We start from the raw sequence: 17,765 nt of genomic DNA, 5'->3' as shown, positions 1-17,765 counted from the left end.
TTTAACTTATAATGTTATTTTGCTTGAAATTTTTTGTAGATGCTGATCGGATGATGACAACAATGACATTGATGATAAAGTATTTTCCCTCTGCATGACAGCATCTGATGCCCAATTCAACCTTGACTTCATGGAAATGTAATAGGATTTTGGAATGAATGTGTTGTTGCTTTTATATTTATAGCTTATTTAGTTGTTTATTTCATATTTGGATGAACTGTTACAAAATTTATTGAGTATTATTAGATAAAGGGTAGAGAATTGTCCTGTATGTTTTGGAATGAGGTGAATCTATATAGTTAAAGAAAGGGGTTTATAGTAATAGTCCAAGAATAATCAACACGCAGCGTTTTGTTTTAATTCTGTATTTCAAAACACTGCGTTTTCTCACTGTTTTTTCACCAACTATAAAGAGTTGGTCTTCGTCTTCTTCAATAGGAAATACTCACACACATTTCAACAGTTTTTTTTTTTTTTTTTTTTCAGTTTTTCGTTCAGTTACAGATTCACAACAACGTCTTTCATGGTATCAGAGCTCAAAGACTAACGTCAATGGCGAGCATGAACTCCGAATCCTTTGCTAATTCTTCCAAGATTGAAGCGAGCAGCTAGTAATGCGGATCTCAGCAGTTCACAGGTCACTCATCACTTCCAAATTGTTCCATGAGACTGGTAAGGAAGAACTATAACTATTGGTGCTCTCAATTTTACTAGCTCTAGCCTTTCATGAGCTAGTAGCTTCATTTTAGGCATGAATCCTTCCCTACTCTATTTGTAATAAAGAAGGTAGAAGGTACTGAACATTCTATTAAACGACCAAACCCTATTATTTTATTTGGAAGAAAACTGATCAGTTCTTAGTAAGTTGTTACTTCATCAATTTCGAAATCCATGTTTAGACATGTATCATGTAATAGTGCATATGAATTTGGCATACACTTGAATTACATTTTCATGTCAGTCTCAAAGGCTAGAACACTCCATCTTAGAAACTTATTACAAGTTACTAAAAAAGAGTCACAAAGCATGAATGACATATTTTTTAACAATGAAGGAGTTAGGCAATGATTGAATGATAGCGGAGTACACTTAGTGAGGAAGAACTACTGTTATACATATGTGGTTTAGCCGCAGAATATGATGCAGTAGTAGCCAATCTTGTATCCATGTAAGTCATACAAGTTTTCAAGAAGCGCAATTTCTGCTCCATAACATGAAATGCATTTGGAGAAAAAGAACAGTGCTTGCTGCATTTTCATGAACAAAGTCATCAGCGTTAATGGCTTCTAAAACTAGTGCAGTGGAATATAACCTCTAGTGCTCAAAAAATTCAGGAATGTGGTAAATCACTCTCCTGGTATGATAAATTCAGCACAAATGCCTATACCCAAGTGGAATGACAGCTCACAAATCACAACCTCTTTAGAATGTTATTTTGGACTAGGTTATTTTCAACACTAAATGGAGTTCCAGGACTAAATCAACTGGGAACTATAGAATTGAGTATGATAGAATGGCTTATAACAGTGCACCTCAAGGTTCTCAGAGGTTTTGTGCCTTTTCCTAGAGCTGAGGGAGAGAAAAGGCTATAGTAAGCCAAGATTAATGTGTCAAGTATGTGGGAAGCCCAACCATTCAGCTCTTCACTGCTACCACAGATTTGAAAAGGATTATCACGGTTTTTCTACAACTAGATTTCCTAATGCAGGTAGAATCAAGCATACTCTGTACCTGGTTCAACCTAACCCATTTCCAATAGCACCCAATGATCCTACACATGCACAAGCCCTTTTTTTCTGGAACAAATTTTCAGGATAGGTCTTTTCATATTGATGCTGAGCTCATCATGATTACACTACTTATGAGGTCCTCGAGAAATTAGTTTGCACCTGGAGCTTTTAATACCACTTATCTTTCTCAAGGGTTTTCAACATCAGCCACATTCTGCTGGTTCTCCAATTAATATAGTCCACTCTAATCCTATTACAAACCTTGATGTGAACTTAGCCTCAGGTTCTCAGATGGAAACACCACAGACTGTGAAGGACATCTTGGTACATAGACTCAGGAGCATCCAATCACATGGTTGCTGATCCATCTCAAATGGTGAACAAGACCAACTATTCAGGTGGTTCCAAGGTTCAGGTTGGAATGGTGAATCTCTGCATTACTTATTCAGGTACTTTGTTCTCCTATCACTTAATTCAAAAGACTTGTGCATTCTCAAACATTTTATGTGTCCCAAACATTGCCAAGAATATTGAGTATACACAATAACACGGGACAATAATGTATAGTAAGTTTATTCTGATTATTGTTGATAAAGGATAGAAGCAGCAAATTTATACTTCTTCAGTATGTTTTAAGGATGGTCTGTATCAGTTGGATGTTCCATCACAATGTTCTATATTGCCGCTGATGTTACCACTGCTACTGCCATTCCTGGTGTTCTATTTACTGCTGACAATCTTGGTGTTCTATTTGGTTCTCAAATGCACTCTAGTAATAACTCAGAAGTTGGTTTACGTCCAGTAGTTAATAAGTCTGTCATTCCTCATTTTATCAAATAAATTCCTGCCTACCATAGTGTGGATATGTATCTGCTTCTTCATTAGTATGGCATGCTTGACTTGGGCACTCTAGTGCTAAGTCACTACAGGTATTAATAAACTGTAGTAAAACATTCGCCTTATTCAAATGCAAATTCTGTTTGTGAAGCAGTTTGTTTGGGAAGTTAAAACAATGCAGTTTTCCTATGCTTTATCATGAGCAAAGGCTCCATTGGAATTATACATTCTGACTTATGGGGACCTGCCCCAATATTGTCCAAGAAGGGTATCGCTATTACTATAATTTTCTTGGACGATTCACAGATTTACATAGATTTATCCACTTAAATCAGTCTGAAGCATTTGAGTCTTGTCAGTTTCATACTTTTGTAGAAAAACAATTCAATGCTAAGATAAAAGTCTACAAACTGATTGGGGTGGGGAGTTTCGGTCCTTCACTAAGTATCTCAGCCACCATGGTAAATGTAGTCAACATCCTTGTCTTTATTTACACCAGCAAAATGGGAGAATAGAAAGAAGGCACCGATCTATTACTGAATTTGGCCTATCTCTCCTAGCTCATGCTAGGCCACTCAATTTTTGGTGGCTAGCCTTCTCCACAACAGTCTATCTGCTTACAACTACCTTCCACTATGCTCAACTTTGTATCTCCTCTCACTGTGTTGATGAAGCATGAACCTATTACCATGATCTTAGAGTCTTCAGGTGCAGCTGTTTTCCATATCTTAGACCATATAGTAAACATAAACTCTCATTTCATACTGAAAATGTATATTATATTACGGCTATGTCTTTCATCATAACTGGACAAATGTCTGGAGATGGAAATTTGGGCAATCTGGCTGCTTGTATCAAAATGTGTATATCTTAAAATTATGATCAGTCAGGTTTCCAGCGACAACATCTATGAAATAAGCTTTTCTTGAATAAGCTTAACAGGCAATGATTTTTATGAACAATCTACATCTACCGAGCAAAAAATAAAATAGTTCATACAATAGATTTTGTAGATAAATTTTAACCAACCGACTTTCAACTTCTTAGCAGCTTTGAAAATATCAAGGTTTTAAAACCCGGCCTGGAGTGGCCGGTTGAATCGGGAATCGGCGGCCAAGCTAGGTTGGTTCAATTAAAAAACCATTAATTGAAGTTAACTCAGTTTGAACTGCGGTTTGACCAGATTTTTTGTGATGAACCGTCGGTTCAACCGTTTTTTGCACAAAATCGGTTTAACTTCATTCCTAAAAATTAAAAAAAAAAAAAAAAAAAAATAAATAAAACCCTATTCCCATTTCAATTTCATTCTACAAATCAACATATCATTCTGGCTTCGGCTTCTTCAATTTTCAAACTTCAATCTGTAGCTGCTTCTTCTTCAATATCCAATCTTCGAGCCTTCAACATCTTTTGATGTTCAATCTTAGGCTTCAACAGCAACTTCTTCTTCAATCTGCAATTTTCGACAGCTCCGATGAGGTTTGTGTTTCTTTTACTTTTTACTTTTATTATTATCGTTGTTCTTGTTGAGTTGTTGGCTTGTTGCATGGGAGTAGATAGAGATGGAGGGTTGAACAATTGATTTTCAAGAAGTGGGTTTTGGTCCTTTTGGGTTTGAAATTGTTTGCTGTGAGAATGGGGCTTCAATGAATTTGGTTGTGCTTTGTTTTTGTTGCATGGGAGGGATTGGAGTAGGTAGAGATGGAGGCTTGATATTGAAGAAGTGGGTTTAGGGTTTGAGATTGTTTGCTGTGAGAATGGGCTTGATATTAAAGAAGTTGGTTAATGTTGTGATGTGCTCATTAGTAATTTTACAGTAGTTAATTTAGTTATTTAAATTTTAAATTACATTTGTCAATTTAGTTTATAATAACAAATTTTAACTCATAATGTTATTTTTGCTTGAAATTTTTTGTAGATGCTAATGTGGATGATGACGACAATGACATTGATGATATAAGTAAATGACATTGATGATATAAGTAATTTTCCCTCTGCATGAGTGCATCTGATGCCCAAATTCAATCTTGACTTGACATGGAAATGTAATAGGATTTTGGAATGAATGTGTTGTTTGCTTTATATTTTATAGCTTATTTAGTTGTTTATTTCAGATTTGGATGAACTAGTTACAAAAATTTATTGAGTATCAATATTTTATAATCTGGAATTTTAATTTTTCTGTTGACATCATGCTGACATCACAGTTAGACTCGGTGGTTGAATCGGCCAACACAGGCTCGACCCCCTGACAAGGTCATTCCACGGGTCGGGTTTTAAAACCTTAGAAAATATCGAGAATTCTGTACAAACATAGATTTCGTCCTAAATAGATCGTCTTACATCTATATCTAAACATTGGTTTAGTAATAATATGCAAGAAAAGCATTTCGAATTGTCAATTTATTGTCAAAGATGGTGTAGAACCAATAGTTTAATTATCTAATGGATTTTTCTATTGTTTAACGTTAGGTAAGAGTTCTCAGTATTTATCAATTATATTCTTATCTATTGCAATACTATTTGGATCTAATGACAACATTGTGGAGAAAAACAAAAGACTTTTTTCCGATGAAATGACATATGGATTAATGTTACTGGAGAAAGGTTTAGTACTGTTCTAAAGCTGAAAGCAAAACTGCATTTGTCTGAAAAATTATGTATGCTACTATGCTTTGTGTACAAAGATATTTGGTAAAATACAGTGACCTCCCCTGAGGATTGAAAAGTATAAGATACCTACCTTTCTCAGCTGTGAAATAACGGTAAAGCTCAACTGGAGATATAGGAAATTTGTTTAACACCCCTAACTCTATCTATCTAGGGAGAGGCATGTTTCTATTTTATAAAACCTATGGGGTTTAATTATTCCCCCAAACCTTACTGGGGTATCATAATTTTTCCAAAGATTATTGAGGTTATGAGTTTGATCTTTTAAGACAAAATAAATAAATTGAATTTTACCATTTTCAGAATGACTCATTTGACATATCTAAATAATATATTCCTATAGAGTTTTGCTGCATGAAAGGGAACCGCGGTTATCAACAAATAAATAGGAAAAAAGACAGCTACTATACAGCACATTTGAGGAAGTTCATTTTTTAAATTATTTTGACAAAATAATATTGGTTTTGCATACATCATGATATCAAATAATGTTTTATATATAGGTGATATTGCGGTAACACTATCACTGTGTTGAAAATTTCAATTTAATTGTCACGTGTTGAAATTTTCAACATGATGAATTCTTAATTTGATTAGAGATTATGGTAATAAGACGTTTCCATTTTTAGCTAATCAAAAGCATTTATGTATGCATTTCTGTATGTTAACTAACCCCTACTGGATGAGTGGTTTGATAGAGATTCTTGGATGTATTACTCAAGATTCTAATTTCGAGTTTCTCCTCGATCGTTAATAGAGGTGGTCATTGGAACTTTAACCTGATTGATAGTTTCAGAATCTCAGAGATTAGTTGAGGTGCGCATAAACTGGCCTAAACACCCCGGTCATAACAAAGAAAAAAAAAAAGTATTTCTGTTGTCCAATATTTGTGCCCACATGTTCTCCTAAAAGTCTTCACGTTATTTAATTAAAATGTTTCTGTTCTTGAGACACAAATAATTAATATGTAATTGACTCTTAATTGTTATAGTTTATAAGAAAGCTATCATCTTCGTTCATTAAATTAATATTGCAAACCTTCACCTGCTGGCTGAAAATTTCTTGATTCAATATTTAAGAACCAGGTCAAATTGTTGGAACTTTTTCTAATAGTTTAAACTTTAAAATCGAAGTATTAATTTATTGAATAGAAGAAATGTATAACATCAGAAGTAAGACTGTGTAAAAATACAAGTGAAAATTGAAATGCTTCAAAGAAGTTTACAATAATGAAGTGTTGCATTAAAGTAAAAAAATCTGGCTCCAGAATGTAGTCAACAAATATTGTCTGTCAACATTGTGCTTTGATGGAGTGGACTTGCTCCGAGTGGAAACAGTGACTTGTTTAGGAAACTTTGGGTGGTGGTGGGGAGTTGTAGTAATAAGGTGGTGCAGGTGAAGGAGAAGGTGGTGGTGGTGATTTGTAATGGTAGGGAGGAGGAGGTGAGGGAGATGGTGGAGGAGGAGACTTATAGTGGTAAGGAGGTGGAGGGGATGGAGATGGAGGAGGTGGGGATTTGTAGACATAAGGAGGAGGAGGTGATGGTGATGGAGGTGATGGTGATGGAGGAGGAGGTGACTTGTAAATGTATGGAGGAGGAGGAGATGGTGATGGAGGAGGGGGTGACTTGTAAATGCATGGAGGAGGAGGAGATGGTGATGGAGGAGGTGGTGACTTGTATACATATGGAGGAGATGGTGAAGGTGAAGGTGAAGGTGGAGGTGCTGACATATGAATGTAGGGAGGAGGTGGAGATGGAGATGGTGGTGGCGGTGACTGATAAACGTATGGAGGAGGAGGTGAAGGCGAAGGTGGTGGTGGAGATTTATAAACATAAAGAGGAGGAGGTGATGGAGAAGGTGGAGGTGGTGACTTATAGACATATGGAGGAGGTGGTGATGGAGATGGGGGTGGGGGTGACTTGTAAATGTATGGAGAAGGGGGAGAGGGAGATGGAGGAGGTGGGGATTTGTAAACATATGGAGGTGGAGGTGATGGAGATGGTGGGGGAGGAGATTTTGTTGATGCAGTGATGCCTTGCTGGAAATGCATCAAATACTCAAGTCTGCAGGATTGTGTTCTGGAAAAATGCAGAATGGTTCATGCAGCAGTGACTTAACGTGCATGGGAGAGTTTTTTGTGTAATTGGTTATCTTGTTTTAAAGGGTATTTAAGTAAGTTCATTAGAAGTAAGTTTACTGTAATGTTGTGTTGAAATTTGAATTTGAAAGCTGTAACCTCTGCTGTAGTAGGTGTAATTAGCAGAGAGTGGATATGTGTTATATATTGTTTCTTTAATGAAAGGTCTGAAGCTTTTGCAAAATCGTTTTTTGGTGCTCTGTTTTTTATCTCTTTCTCTCTCTTAATGTTCTTTGGCTGAAACCTACAAATGGTATCAGAGCCATTGCAAAAAACCAGAAACTTAGCATCCTAAACCTTTCGTTTACGACTCAAAAACACACTCCATTCTCAGCAAAAACTTAACCTGCATCTGTCTTCCTTCTTCTCTGCATTAGACGTGAAAAACAGAGCATGGCAACACAATCTGCATTGATGGCTCCACCGATGTTCAATGGAGAACATTACCACATCTGGGCAGTAAAGATGAAAGCCCTCCTTCGTGGACAGGGACTGTGGCAGTATGTGGAAGAAAACCAGCAGCCACCACCACTTGGACAGAATCCCATGTTGAACCAGTTGAGGATGCATGAGGAAGAAACAGCCAAAGCTCCAAGAGCTCTTTCTCACATACATTCTGCTGTGACTGATCTTGTTTTTACAAGAATCATGGCATACGAAAACCCCAAAGAAGCATGGGATAAATTGAGAGAAGAGTACATGGGGAGCACTACAACAAGGAATATGCAGATTCTTAATCTAAGGAGGGAATTTGAGATGCAAAGAATGCAGGAAACTGAAAAAGTAAAGGATTATGTTGATAGACTAATGAATGTTGTCAACAAAATCAGGCTTATGGGAGTGGAGTTGGCTGACCGAAGGGTTATGGAAAAGGTTTTGGTAAGTCTTCTGGAAAGATTTGAGGCCAAAATTTCTTCTTAGGAGGACTTTAAGGACATGACTCAGATCACATTGACTGAGCTTGTTCATTCTCTCCAAGCGCAAGAACAAAGGAGACTCATGAGGCAAGAAGACATTAGTGAGGGTGCATTGGTTGCAAGCTTCAAAGGCAAACCTGCACAGACACAAACAAGGAAGTATGCTGGAGATAGAAAGGGGAAAGAGAAGAGTAGTAATCAGTGGGAAAGGGCTGGTGGAGTGAAAGAATTTCCAGCCTGTACTCATTGTAAAAAGAAAGGGAACATGGTCCAAGACTTACCAGAGATTGAAGAAAAGAGTACCCTCTGCAGTGTTTGTCAAATTGGCAACTTAAGTAGACCTTCATTTCCTTCGGATCAGTCCTGGAGAGTAACAACAAAACTTCAGCTAATCCATTCAGATGTTTGTGGTCCTATGCAGACAGCATCATTGAGTGGAAGCAGGTATTTTATACTCTTCATAGATGATTATACACGGATGACATGGGTGTATTTTTTGAAGCTGAAAAGTGAGGTTCCTGCAGTGTTTAGAAAGTATAAACTGATGGTGGAAAATGAGGCTAGAGCAAGGATCAAAGTGTTTAGAAGTGACAATGGAATTGAATTTACTTCAAAAGAATTCAGTTCTATTTGTCTTGATCAAATTGTTGGAAACTTATCTAATAGTTTAAACTTTAAAATCGAAGTATTAATTTTATTGAATAGAAGAAATGTATACATCAAAAGTAAGACTGTGTAAAAATACAGTGAAAATTGAAATTCTTCAAAAAAAAATAAATAAAACCCTATTCCCATTTCAATTTCATTCTACAAATCAACATATCATTCTGGCTTCGGCTTCTTCAATTTTCAAACTTCAATCTGTAGCTGCTTCTTCTTCAATATCCAATCTTCGAGCCTTCAACATCTTTTGATGTTCAATCTTAGGCTTCAACAGCAACTTCTTCTTCAATCTGCAATTTTCGACAGCTCCGATGAGGTTTGTGTTTCTTTTACTTTTTACTTTTATTATTATCGTTGTTCTTGTTGAGTTGTTGGCTTGTTGCATGGGAGTAGATAGAGATGGAGGGTTGAACAATTGATTTTCAAGAAGTGGGTTTTGGTCCTTTTGGGTTTGAAATTGTTTGCTGTGAGAATGGGGCTTCAATGAATTTGGTTGTGCTTTGTTTTTGTTGCATGGGAGGGATTGGAGTAGGTAGAGATGGAGGCTTGATATTGAAGAAGTGGGTTTAGGGTTTGAGATTGTTTGCTGTGAGAATGGGCTTGATATTAAAGAAGTTGGTTAATGTTGTGATGTGCTCATTAGTAATTTTACAGTAGTTAATTTAGTTATTTAAATTTTAAATTACATTTGTCAATTTAGTTTATAATAACAAATTTTAACTCATAATGTTATTTTTGCTTGAAATTTTTTGTAGATGCTAATGTGGATGATGACGACAATGACATTGATGATATAAGTAAATGACATTGATGATATAAGTAATTTTCCCTCTGCATGAGTGCATCTGATGCCCAAATTCAATCTTGACTTGACATGGAAATGTAATAGGATTTTGGAATGAATGTGTTGTTTGCTTTATATTTTATAGCTTATTTAGTTGTTTATTTCAGATTTGGATGAACTAGTTACAAAAATTTATTGAGTATCAATATTTTATAATCTGGAATTTTAATTTTTCTGTTGACATCATGCTGACATCACAGTTAGACTCGGTGGTTGAATCGGCCAACACAGGCTCGACCCCCTGACAAGGTCATTCCACGGGTCGGGTTTTAAAACCTTAGAAAATATCGAGAATTCTGTACAAACATAGATTTCGTCCTAAATAGATCGTCTTACATCTATATCTAAACATTGGTTTAGTAATAATATGCAAGAAAAGCATTTCGAATTGTCAATTTATTGTCAAAGATGGTGTAGAACCAATAGTTTAATTATCTAATGGATTTTTCTATTGTTTAACGTTAGGTAAGAGTTCTCAGTATTTATCAATTATATTCTTATCTATTGCAATACTATTTGGATCTAATGACAACATTGTGGAGAAAAACAAAAGACTTTTTTCCGATGAAATGACATATGGATTAATGTTACTGGAGAAAGGTTTAGTACTGTTCTAAAGCTGAAAGCAAAACTGCATTTGTCTGAAAAATTATGTATGCTACTATGCTTTGTGTACAAAGATATTTGGTAAAATACAGTGACCTCCCCTGAGGATTGAAAAGTATAAGATACCTACCTTTCTCAGCTGTGAAATAACGGTAAAGCTCAACTGGAGATATAGGAAATTTGTTTAACACCCCTAACTCTATCTATCTAGGGAGAGGCATGTTTCTATTTTATAAAACCTATGGGGTTTAATTATTCCCCCAAACCTTACTGGGGTATCATAATTTTTCCAAAGATTATTGAGGTTATGAGTTTGATCTTTTAAGACAAAATAAATAAATTGAATTTTACCATTTTCAGAATGACTCATTTGACATATCTAAATAATATATTCCTATAGAGTTTTGCTGCATGAAAGGGAACCGCGGTTATCAACAAATAAATAGGAAAAAAGACAGCTACTATACAGCACATTTGAGGAAGTTCATTTTTTAAATTATTTTGACAAAATAATATTGGTTTTGCATACATCATGATATCAAATAATGTTTTATATATAGGTGATATTGCGGTAACACTATCACTGTGTTGAAAATTTCAATTTAATTGTCACGTGTTGAAATTTTCAACATGATGAATTCTTAATTTGATTAGAGATTATGGTAATAAGACGTTTCCATTTTTAGCTAATCAAAAGCATTTATGTATGCATTTCTGTATGTTAACTAACCCCTACTGGATGAGTGGTTTGATAGAGATTCTTGGATGTATTACTCAAGATTCTAATTTCGAGTTTCTCCTCGATCGTTAATAGAGGTGGTCATTGGAACTTTAACCTGATTGATAGTTTCAGAATCTCAGAGATTAGTTGAGGTGCGCATAAACTGGCCTAAACACCCCGGTCATAACAAAGAAAAAAAAAAAGTATTTCTGTTGTCCAATATTTGTGCCCACATGTTCTCCTAAAAGTCTTCACGTTATTTAATTAAAATGTTTCTGTTCTTGAGACACAAATAATTAATATGTAATTGACTCTTAATTGTTATAGTTTCTAAGAAAGCTACCATCTTCGTTCATTAAATTAACATTGCAAACCTTCACCTGCTGGCTGAAAATTTCTTGATTCAATATTTAAGAACCAGGTCAAATTGTTGGAACTTTATCTAATAGTTTAAACTTTAAAATCGAAGTATTAATTTATTGAATAGAAGAAATGTATAACATCAAAAGTAAGACTGTGTAAAAATACAAGTGAAAATTGAAATTCTTCAAAGAAGTTTACAATAATGAAGTGTTGCATTAAAGTAAGAAAATCTGGCTCCAGAATGTAGTCAAATATTGTCTGTCAACATTGTGCTTTGATGGAGTGGACTTGCTCCGAGTGGAAACAGTGACTTGTTTAGGAAACTTTGGGTGGTGGTGGGGAGTTGTAGTAATAAGGTGGTGCAGGTGAAGGAGAAGGTGGTGGTGGTGATTTGTAATGGTAGGGAGGAGGAGGTGAGGGAGATGGTGGAGGAGGAGACTTATAGTGGTAAGGAGGTGGAGGGGATGGAGATGGAGGAGGTGGGGATTTGTAGACATAAGGAGGAGGAGGTGATGGTGATGGAGGTGATGGTGATGGAGGAGGAGGTGACTTGTAAATGTATGGAGGAGGAGGAGATGGTGATGGAGGAGGGGGTGACTTGTAAATGCATGGAGGAGGAGGAGATGGTGATGGAGGAGGTGGTGACTTGTATACATATGGAGGAGATGGTGAAGGTGAAGGTGAAGGTGGAGGTGCTGACATATGAATGTAGGGAGGAGGTGGAGATGGAGATGGTGGTGGCGGTGACTGATAAACGTATGGAGGAGGAGGTGAAGGCGAAGGTGGTGGTGGAGATTTATAAACATAAAGAGGAGGAGGTGATGGAGAAGGTGGAGGTGGTGACTTATAGACATATGGAGGAGGTGGTGATGGAGATGGGGGTGGGGGTGACTTGTAAATGTATGGAGAAGGGGGAGAGGGAGATGGAGGAGGTGGGGATTTGTAAACATATGGAGGTGGAGGTGATGGAGATGGTGGGGGAGGAGATTTTGTTGATGCAGTGATGCCTTGCTGGAAATGCATCAAATACTCAAGTCTGCAGAATTGTGTTCTGGAAAAATGCAGAATGGTTCATGCAGCAGTGACTTAACGTGCATGGGAGAGTTTTTTTGTGTAATTGGTTATCTTGTTTTAAAGGGTATTTAAGTAAGTTCATTAGAAGTAAGTTTACTGTAATGTTGTGTTGAAATTTGAATTTGAAAGCTGTAACCTCTGCTGTAGTAGGTGTAATTAGCAGAGAGTGGATATGTGTTATATATTGTTTCTTTAATGAAAGGTCTGAAGCTTTTGCAAAATCATTTTTTGGTGCTCTGTTTTTTATCTCTCTCTCTCTCTTAATGTTCTTCGGCTGAAACCTACAGATTTGTACACATATGGAGGAGGAGGTGATGGTGATGGAGCTGGTGGTGACTTATAGACGTATGGAGGAGGTGGTGAAGGTGAAGGTAGAGGTGGTGACTTGTAAATGTATGGAGGAGGTGGAGATGGCGATGGTGGTGGTGGAGATTTATAAATGTAAGGGGGAGGAGGTGATGAAGATGGAGGTGGAGGAGACTTGTACACATATGGAGGAGGAGGGGATGGTGAAGGTGGCGGTGGTGACTTATAAACATGAGGAGGAGGTGATGGAGATGGTGCAGGAGGAGACTTGTTCACGTAAGGTGGAGGAGGTGATGGTGATTGAGGAGGTGGTGACTTGTAAATGTATGGAGGAGGAGGTGAAGGTGATGGTGGTGGTGGGGACTTAGGAACATAAGGATGAGGAGGTGATGGTGAAGGTGGTGGTGGGGACTTATATACATAAGGAGGAGGAGGAGATGAAGATGGTGGAGGTGGTGACTTATAATAATACTGTGCTGGAGGGGATGCTTTCGGCGGTGAAGGTGATTTATAGTAATAAGGAGGAGGAGACGACTTGCGCGGTGGTGGTGGCGACTTGTAATAGTAACGAGGCGGAGGCGGAGAAGGTGGTGGAGGAGACTTGTAATGATATGAATATGGTGATTTATAGTAATAAGGTGATGGTGAAGCATAAGTGTAAGGCTTATAGTCATAATCAACAACTGCAATATTGGTAGCTACTAAACATATTGCCAATGCATGGACAAAATGAGGCCAAATGTTGGCCATTTTGCCTACTCTCTAAACTTTTGGTGATCTTCTTCTTGGAGATTGAATAAAGTGATTGTGAATGACAACAAACTGAGGATGAAGAGGTTTATATAGTGATATCTTCATGCTTTAAAACAATTGTGTAATGGTGGAACAACTTTCCTATCTCTAATATGTGTTGACAATTTAATACATACTGGGATCCCATCTGCCTTTACATGTCTCTCCATTAAATATTTGACAAATTTAAACCTTGAAGCAGTCAATTTTATACTACATGAAATATAATTATATATGAATTATAATCATAAATAATAACATACATTAGCGATTGTTATGCAAGAAAAAAACAGGTTCAGTGAATAGAGTTTTTGTATATTTGTTTTCAAAAGTTGTAATCTTCTGTCAATTATATTAAAAAAATAGTACCGCTGAGTTTCGAATTAAAAAGAAATTAATTAATCAACTATTTGTGTTTATTCTATTTTTTATTTATTTTGTATAAGGTCAATTTTAAATGTTAGTGTTATAAAAACAAGAAACCAAGGAATTAGCCCAAGATGATGCAATTTTTTATTTTTTTTTATTTTTTAAGAACTCCTACTATGAAGAAGTCTCAAACTCTGGTTAATTAATTAATAGAGAAGAGAACACCGACGATAATACCTCTGGGGTTAGCTATACATGCGAGATCTTGTGTTTGAGTTGCAGAAGAGATATCTATCACATTTGTGCAATTATCTTAGTCCATTAAACTTGTAGAATGTTCCGTGGCCGTGAGGATTAGACATGCTCAAATGTGAGTCTGAATACCTTAGATACCTAAAAAATAAAAATAAAAAATAAGATGAAATCAAGTCATTTAAGAAGTAATTTGCTCCCTCCGTTCTGAAATAAAAGTCGTTTTAAGCAATTACACACTTTTTAATAAACTAATTTTTTTAATGTAAACAAATTTTCTCTCTTCTACTCCATCTCTTATTGATTCCTCCTTCTGAAAGTGCGGTAGGAAATTTTTTGGTTTTCCCGCCTATGTAAAAGTGTTAAAGTGTACTACTCTTTCATCTCTTCTTGTTAGGAAAAGAGTCAAGAGTAAGAGTCAGAGCTGTCCAGCTTAAAGGAGGATGTTAGTAAAGAATTAGAGTGAGTTAAGTTAGTCAATCTGCCGTTTACTTTCAGTTTGTTTTAACAGTTAGTTACTATTATCCCAACACTATCAAAATGCCATTTACTGTACCATTATTGTTTTAAGCAAATCAATAAAGAATTCTTGCTTCTTCTTTTACGTTTTCTCTCTGTTCCAAAGCTTAACAGCTCATATGGTATTAGAGCCGTTTGACAAATGCCACAGATGGCCGATTTCTCTTAATTTTCTCCCAATCAACACAATTCAGATCACAAACTAACCTCTGAAACCATCAATTCTGCAATTTCCCCAACAATGGTGTCTTCTACTCTACCTGTAATATCTCCTAAACTAACTAGGGATAATTACAGATTTTGGAAATCACAGATTCTGTTTGCTGTGGGTTCACACGACTTGGAAGAGCATCTTACTGGTTTGATATCTTGCCCAACTCCCTTCATCAAAGTTCAAAGTGAAGGATCAACAGAAATTGCAGAAAAGAAACCTAATCCAGGTATAATCAGTGGAAAAAGACAAATAAACTTCTAGTAAGTTGCCTCCTTAGTTCAATATCTGAGTCAATGTTTACAATTGTATCGAAATGTCAATTTTCTTCCGATATGTGGATTGCATTAGAAAAAGGAGTTCCTTACTGAGTCAAGAACTAAAATGCTCCATATTAAGAATCTGTTGCAAAACACTAGAAAGGACAATTTGAACATTCACGATTACTTCATGAAAATGAAAAACTTTGCTGAAATACTAAATTCTAGTGGAACATTAGTTACTAACGAAGAGCTATTGAACTACATACTTGATGGCCTCAGTTCTGAGTATGACGCTGCCGTAGTAAATATCACCATAAGGTTAGAATCCAGAATTGATCTTTTGTCTGTTCAAGAAGCACAAGTTATTTTACAGAAATATGAATTGAGATTAGAAAGAGCGAATTTTGGATTGAACTCACTCGTGAACACTGAATTTCAAGGAGGTTCTGTTCATTTTGTAAACTTGACAACTGGTGATAGTAACAAGAAATATCACAGTGAACAACCTCAGTCTTCAACCATGCAATCTTCTGATTTTTCACAACACAATCCCACTTTTGGACTTAGCCACAGCCAACTTGTACATCCAACTTCTAGTTAGTTTGTGAATTAAGCACAAAGTCAGTTTGTGAATGCTGTACCAAGTCAGTTTGTAAATTCAGTACCATAACCTACCATTTACTCTCCTCAATTTGCTGGAAATAGAGGAAGAGGACGTGGAGCTAGAAGAGGCAGGCTTATCTGCCAAGTCTGCGGTAAAACAAGGCATTTAGCTCTCAATTGTTATGATAGATTCGATACAAGCTTTACCGGAGGAAACAACTCCATGATGCGATCTAATTTTGCTCCTGGTTACTCCACCAGACCACCAGTTGGTTTTCTAGAATTGTTATATTCCTTTCCAAATTCCCACCAGCCTTTTTACAATCCTGCATTAATGACTTCACCAATTGGATTTCACTTAGGTCCAATGTCTACCTCAACTGGTTATTCTGGAGCACCATTTTACAATAACCCTGGAGACCAAAACTCTACTCAAGTCAATCAAGTCAGTCCTCTAGAAGGATCTAATTCAGCAGTCTTGGGATAGCCTCAAATGATTCATGATCCTGGCACATCATCAAATGCTCATAATCAGGTGATTTTGTCACAAAATCAGCCATCACTTTATGCTAATCCCACTGCTAGTTATGTTGTAGTACCCTCCACAGTCCAGGATGCCTCTTGGTATATGGATTCAGGCGCCACATATCATGTGACAGCAGCGAGCAGCTTCAGGTTGGGAATGGTGAGCTTCTAACTATATCTTACACTGGCTATGCCTCTTTACCATGTCATTCTAGGTCTCTTTATCTTAAAAATGTCTTATGTGTTCCCTATATTACCAAAAATCTGCTCAGTATATCTAAATTTACTAGAGACAACAATGTAATTGTTGAATTTTTTGCTGACCATTGTGTTGTTGAGGACAAACAATCCAAAGTGGTTCTTCTTCAAGGAAGGCTTAAAGATGGTCTTTATCAACTTCCAACTCCAATCACTCCACAGTCTAACCTGCCTGCTGACTTTCCTCAATTGAATGTCTTTGTTTTTCATTCTTCAGCTCAACTTCCTAGTCCACCACAATCTATAAAGCCTTTGTTTTCTTTAATACTAAAAGATTGTACTAAAAATAATGTCAATATTGGCCGTGTGCCTAAGAATAATGATGTGTTTTCAAAATTTCTTGCACTTGTTTCTCCTTGTAACACTACTGATATTGATAATAATAAAAGTGTTCAATCCTTCTCTGCTACAAAAACTAGTGGAATGCTATGGCACACACGTTTGGGTCATCCCAATGCATCAGTTCTTGCTAAAATCTTACATCTTTTACAATTACATCACACCACCTCACACACCTTTGACTTCTACTCAGCATGCCAATTCAGCAAGCTACATCAGTCCACCTTTCCTAGGATAGATTCAAGAGCCTATCAACCTTTAGAATTAATTCACCCAGACCTCTGGGGTCCATCCCATATCCCATCCCTTGAAGACTTCAAATACTATTAGGAAAAGATCCATTGACGCAGCAGAAAAAAAATAATAATAACAACACGGATCGTTCCAAAAAACCAAGATTATGGTACAAATTTACAGTTTATATCAAAATAAGAATCTTCAGAAAATCAGTTTAGAGTTTAAGAAATCATACGCACGTTTGGAGGCTCCTCAAACTTTTTCTTTGAACGTATTTTGCTACCGACCCAAGTATATGATCGAACCAATGTAGTCCACACGAAGATAATCGCAAGGAACTAAAAAGGGATTTGCTAGATCCTTTTTAGTCTTAAGAAACAAAGAAGAAGAAATCAAAGGAATTTGATCTTAGGCAAAAACCCAAATCTGGCGTGAGTGTTTATTTCAAGGGGCTGGAGTTTTTCATTTCAATGAATGAAATGAAATAATGAAAAATCTTTTCTTTTATAGTGAAAATTTAATTGCC

At 36.4% G+C, this 17,765-nt stretch overlaps 1 protein-coding gene across 1 annotated transcript; it reads right to left on the bottom strand.

Annotated features, from left to right (window-relative positions):
- Positions 1 to 6,582: 6,582 nt before the first annotated feature.
- Positions 6,583 to 13,621, bottom strand: LOC116140056 (extensin-2-like). The gene is made up of 4 exons (XM_031425693.1): positions 13,426 to 13,621; positions 12,851 to 13,119; positions 11,885 to 12,502; positions 6,583 to 7,257 (listed from the first exon to the last, which is right to left on the bottom strand). The coding sequence occupies exons 1-4, from the start codon at positions 13,619 to 13,621 to the stop codon at positions 6,583 to 6,585; spliced, it is 1,758 nt and encodes a 585-aa protein (XP_031281553.1).
- Between the last annotated feature and the right edge of the window lie 4,144 nt (positions 13,622 to 17,765).

This window comes from Pistacia vera, unplaced genomic scaffold (genome assembly GCF_008641045.1).
Source record: "Pistacia vera cultivar Batoury unplaced genomic scaffold, PisVer_v2 Contig361, whole genome shotgun sequence".
In the NCBI taxonomy this organism is placed as follows: Eukaryota; Viridiplantae; Streptophyta; class Magnoliopsida; order Sapindales; family Anacardiaceae; genus Pistacia; species Pistacia vera.
The sequence above is the reverse complement of the archived record's forward strand: the minus strand, read 5'-3'. Positions and strand labels throughout refer to the sequence as shown.

Bases quoted from the DNA above. Each gene is read 5' to 3' on its own strand.
- LOC116140056 (XM_031425693.1), bottom strand. From the start codon at position 13,621: ATGGCCAACATTTGGCCTCATTTTGTCCATGCATTGGCAATATGTTTA. The intron at 13,120-13,425 runs CGCCACCACCAC...CTGCACCATCTC, and splicing joins GCCTCGTTACTATTACAAGT to CATCACCTCCTCCTCATGTT. The intron at 7,258-11,884 runs AAATCACCACCA...ACTGCATCAACA, and splicing joins CTCCTCCTCCCTACCATTAC to AAATCTCCTCCCCCACCATC.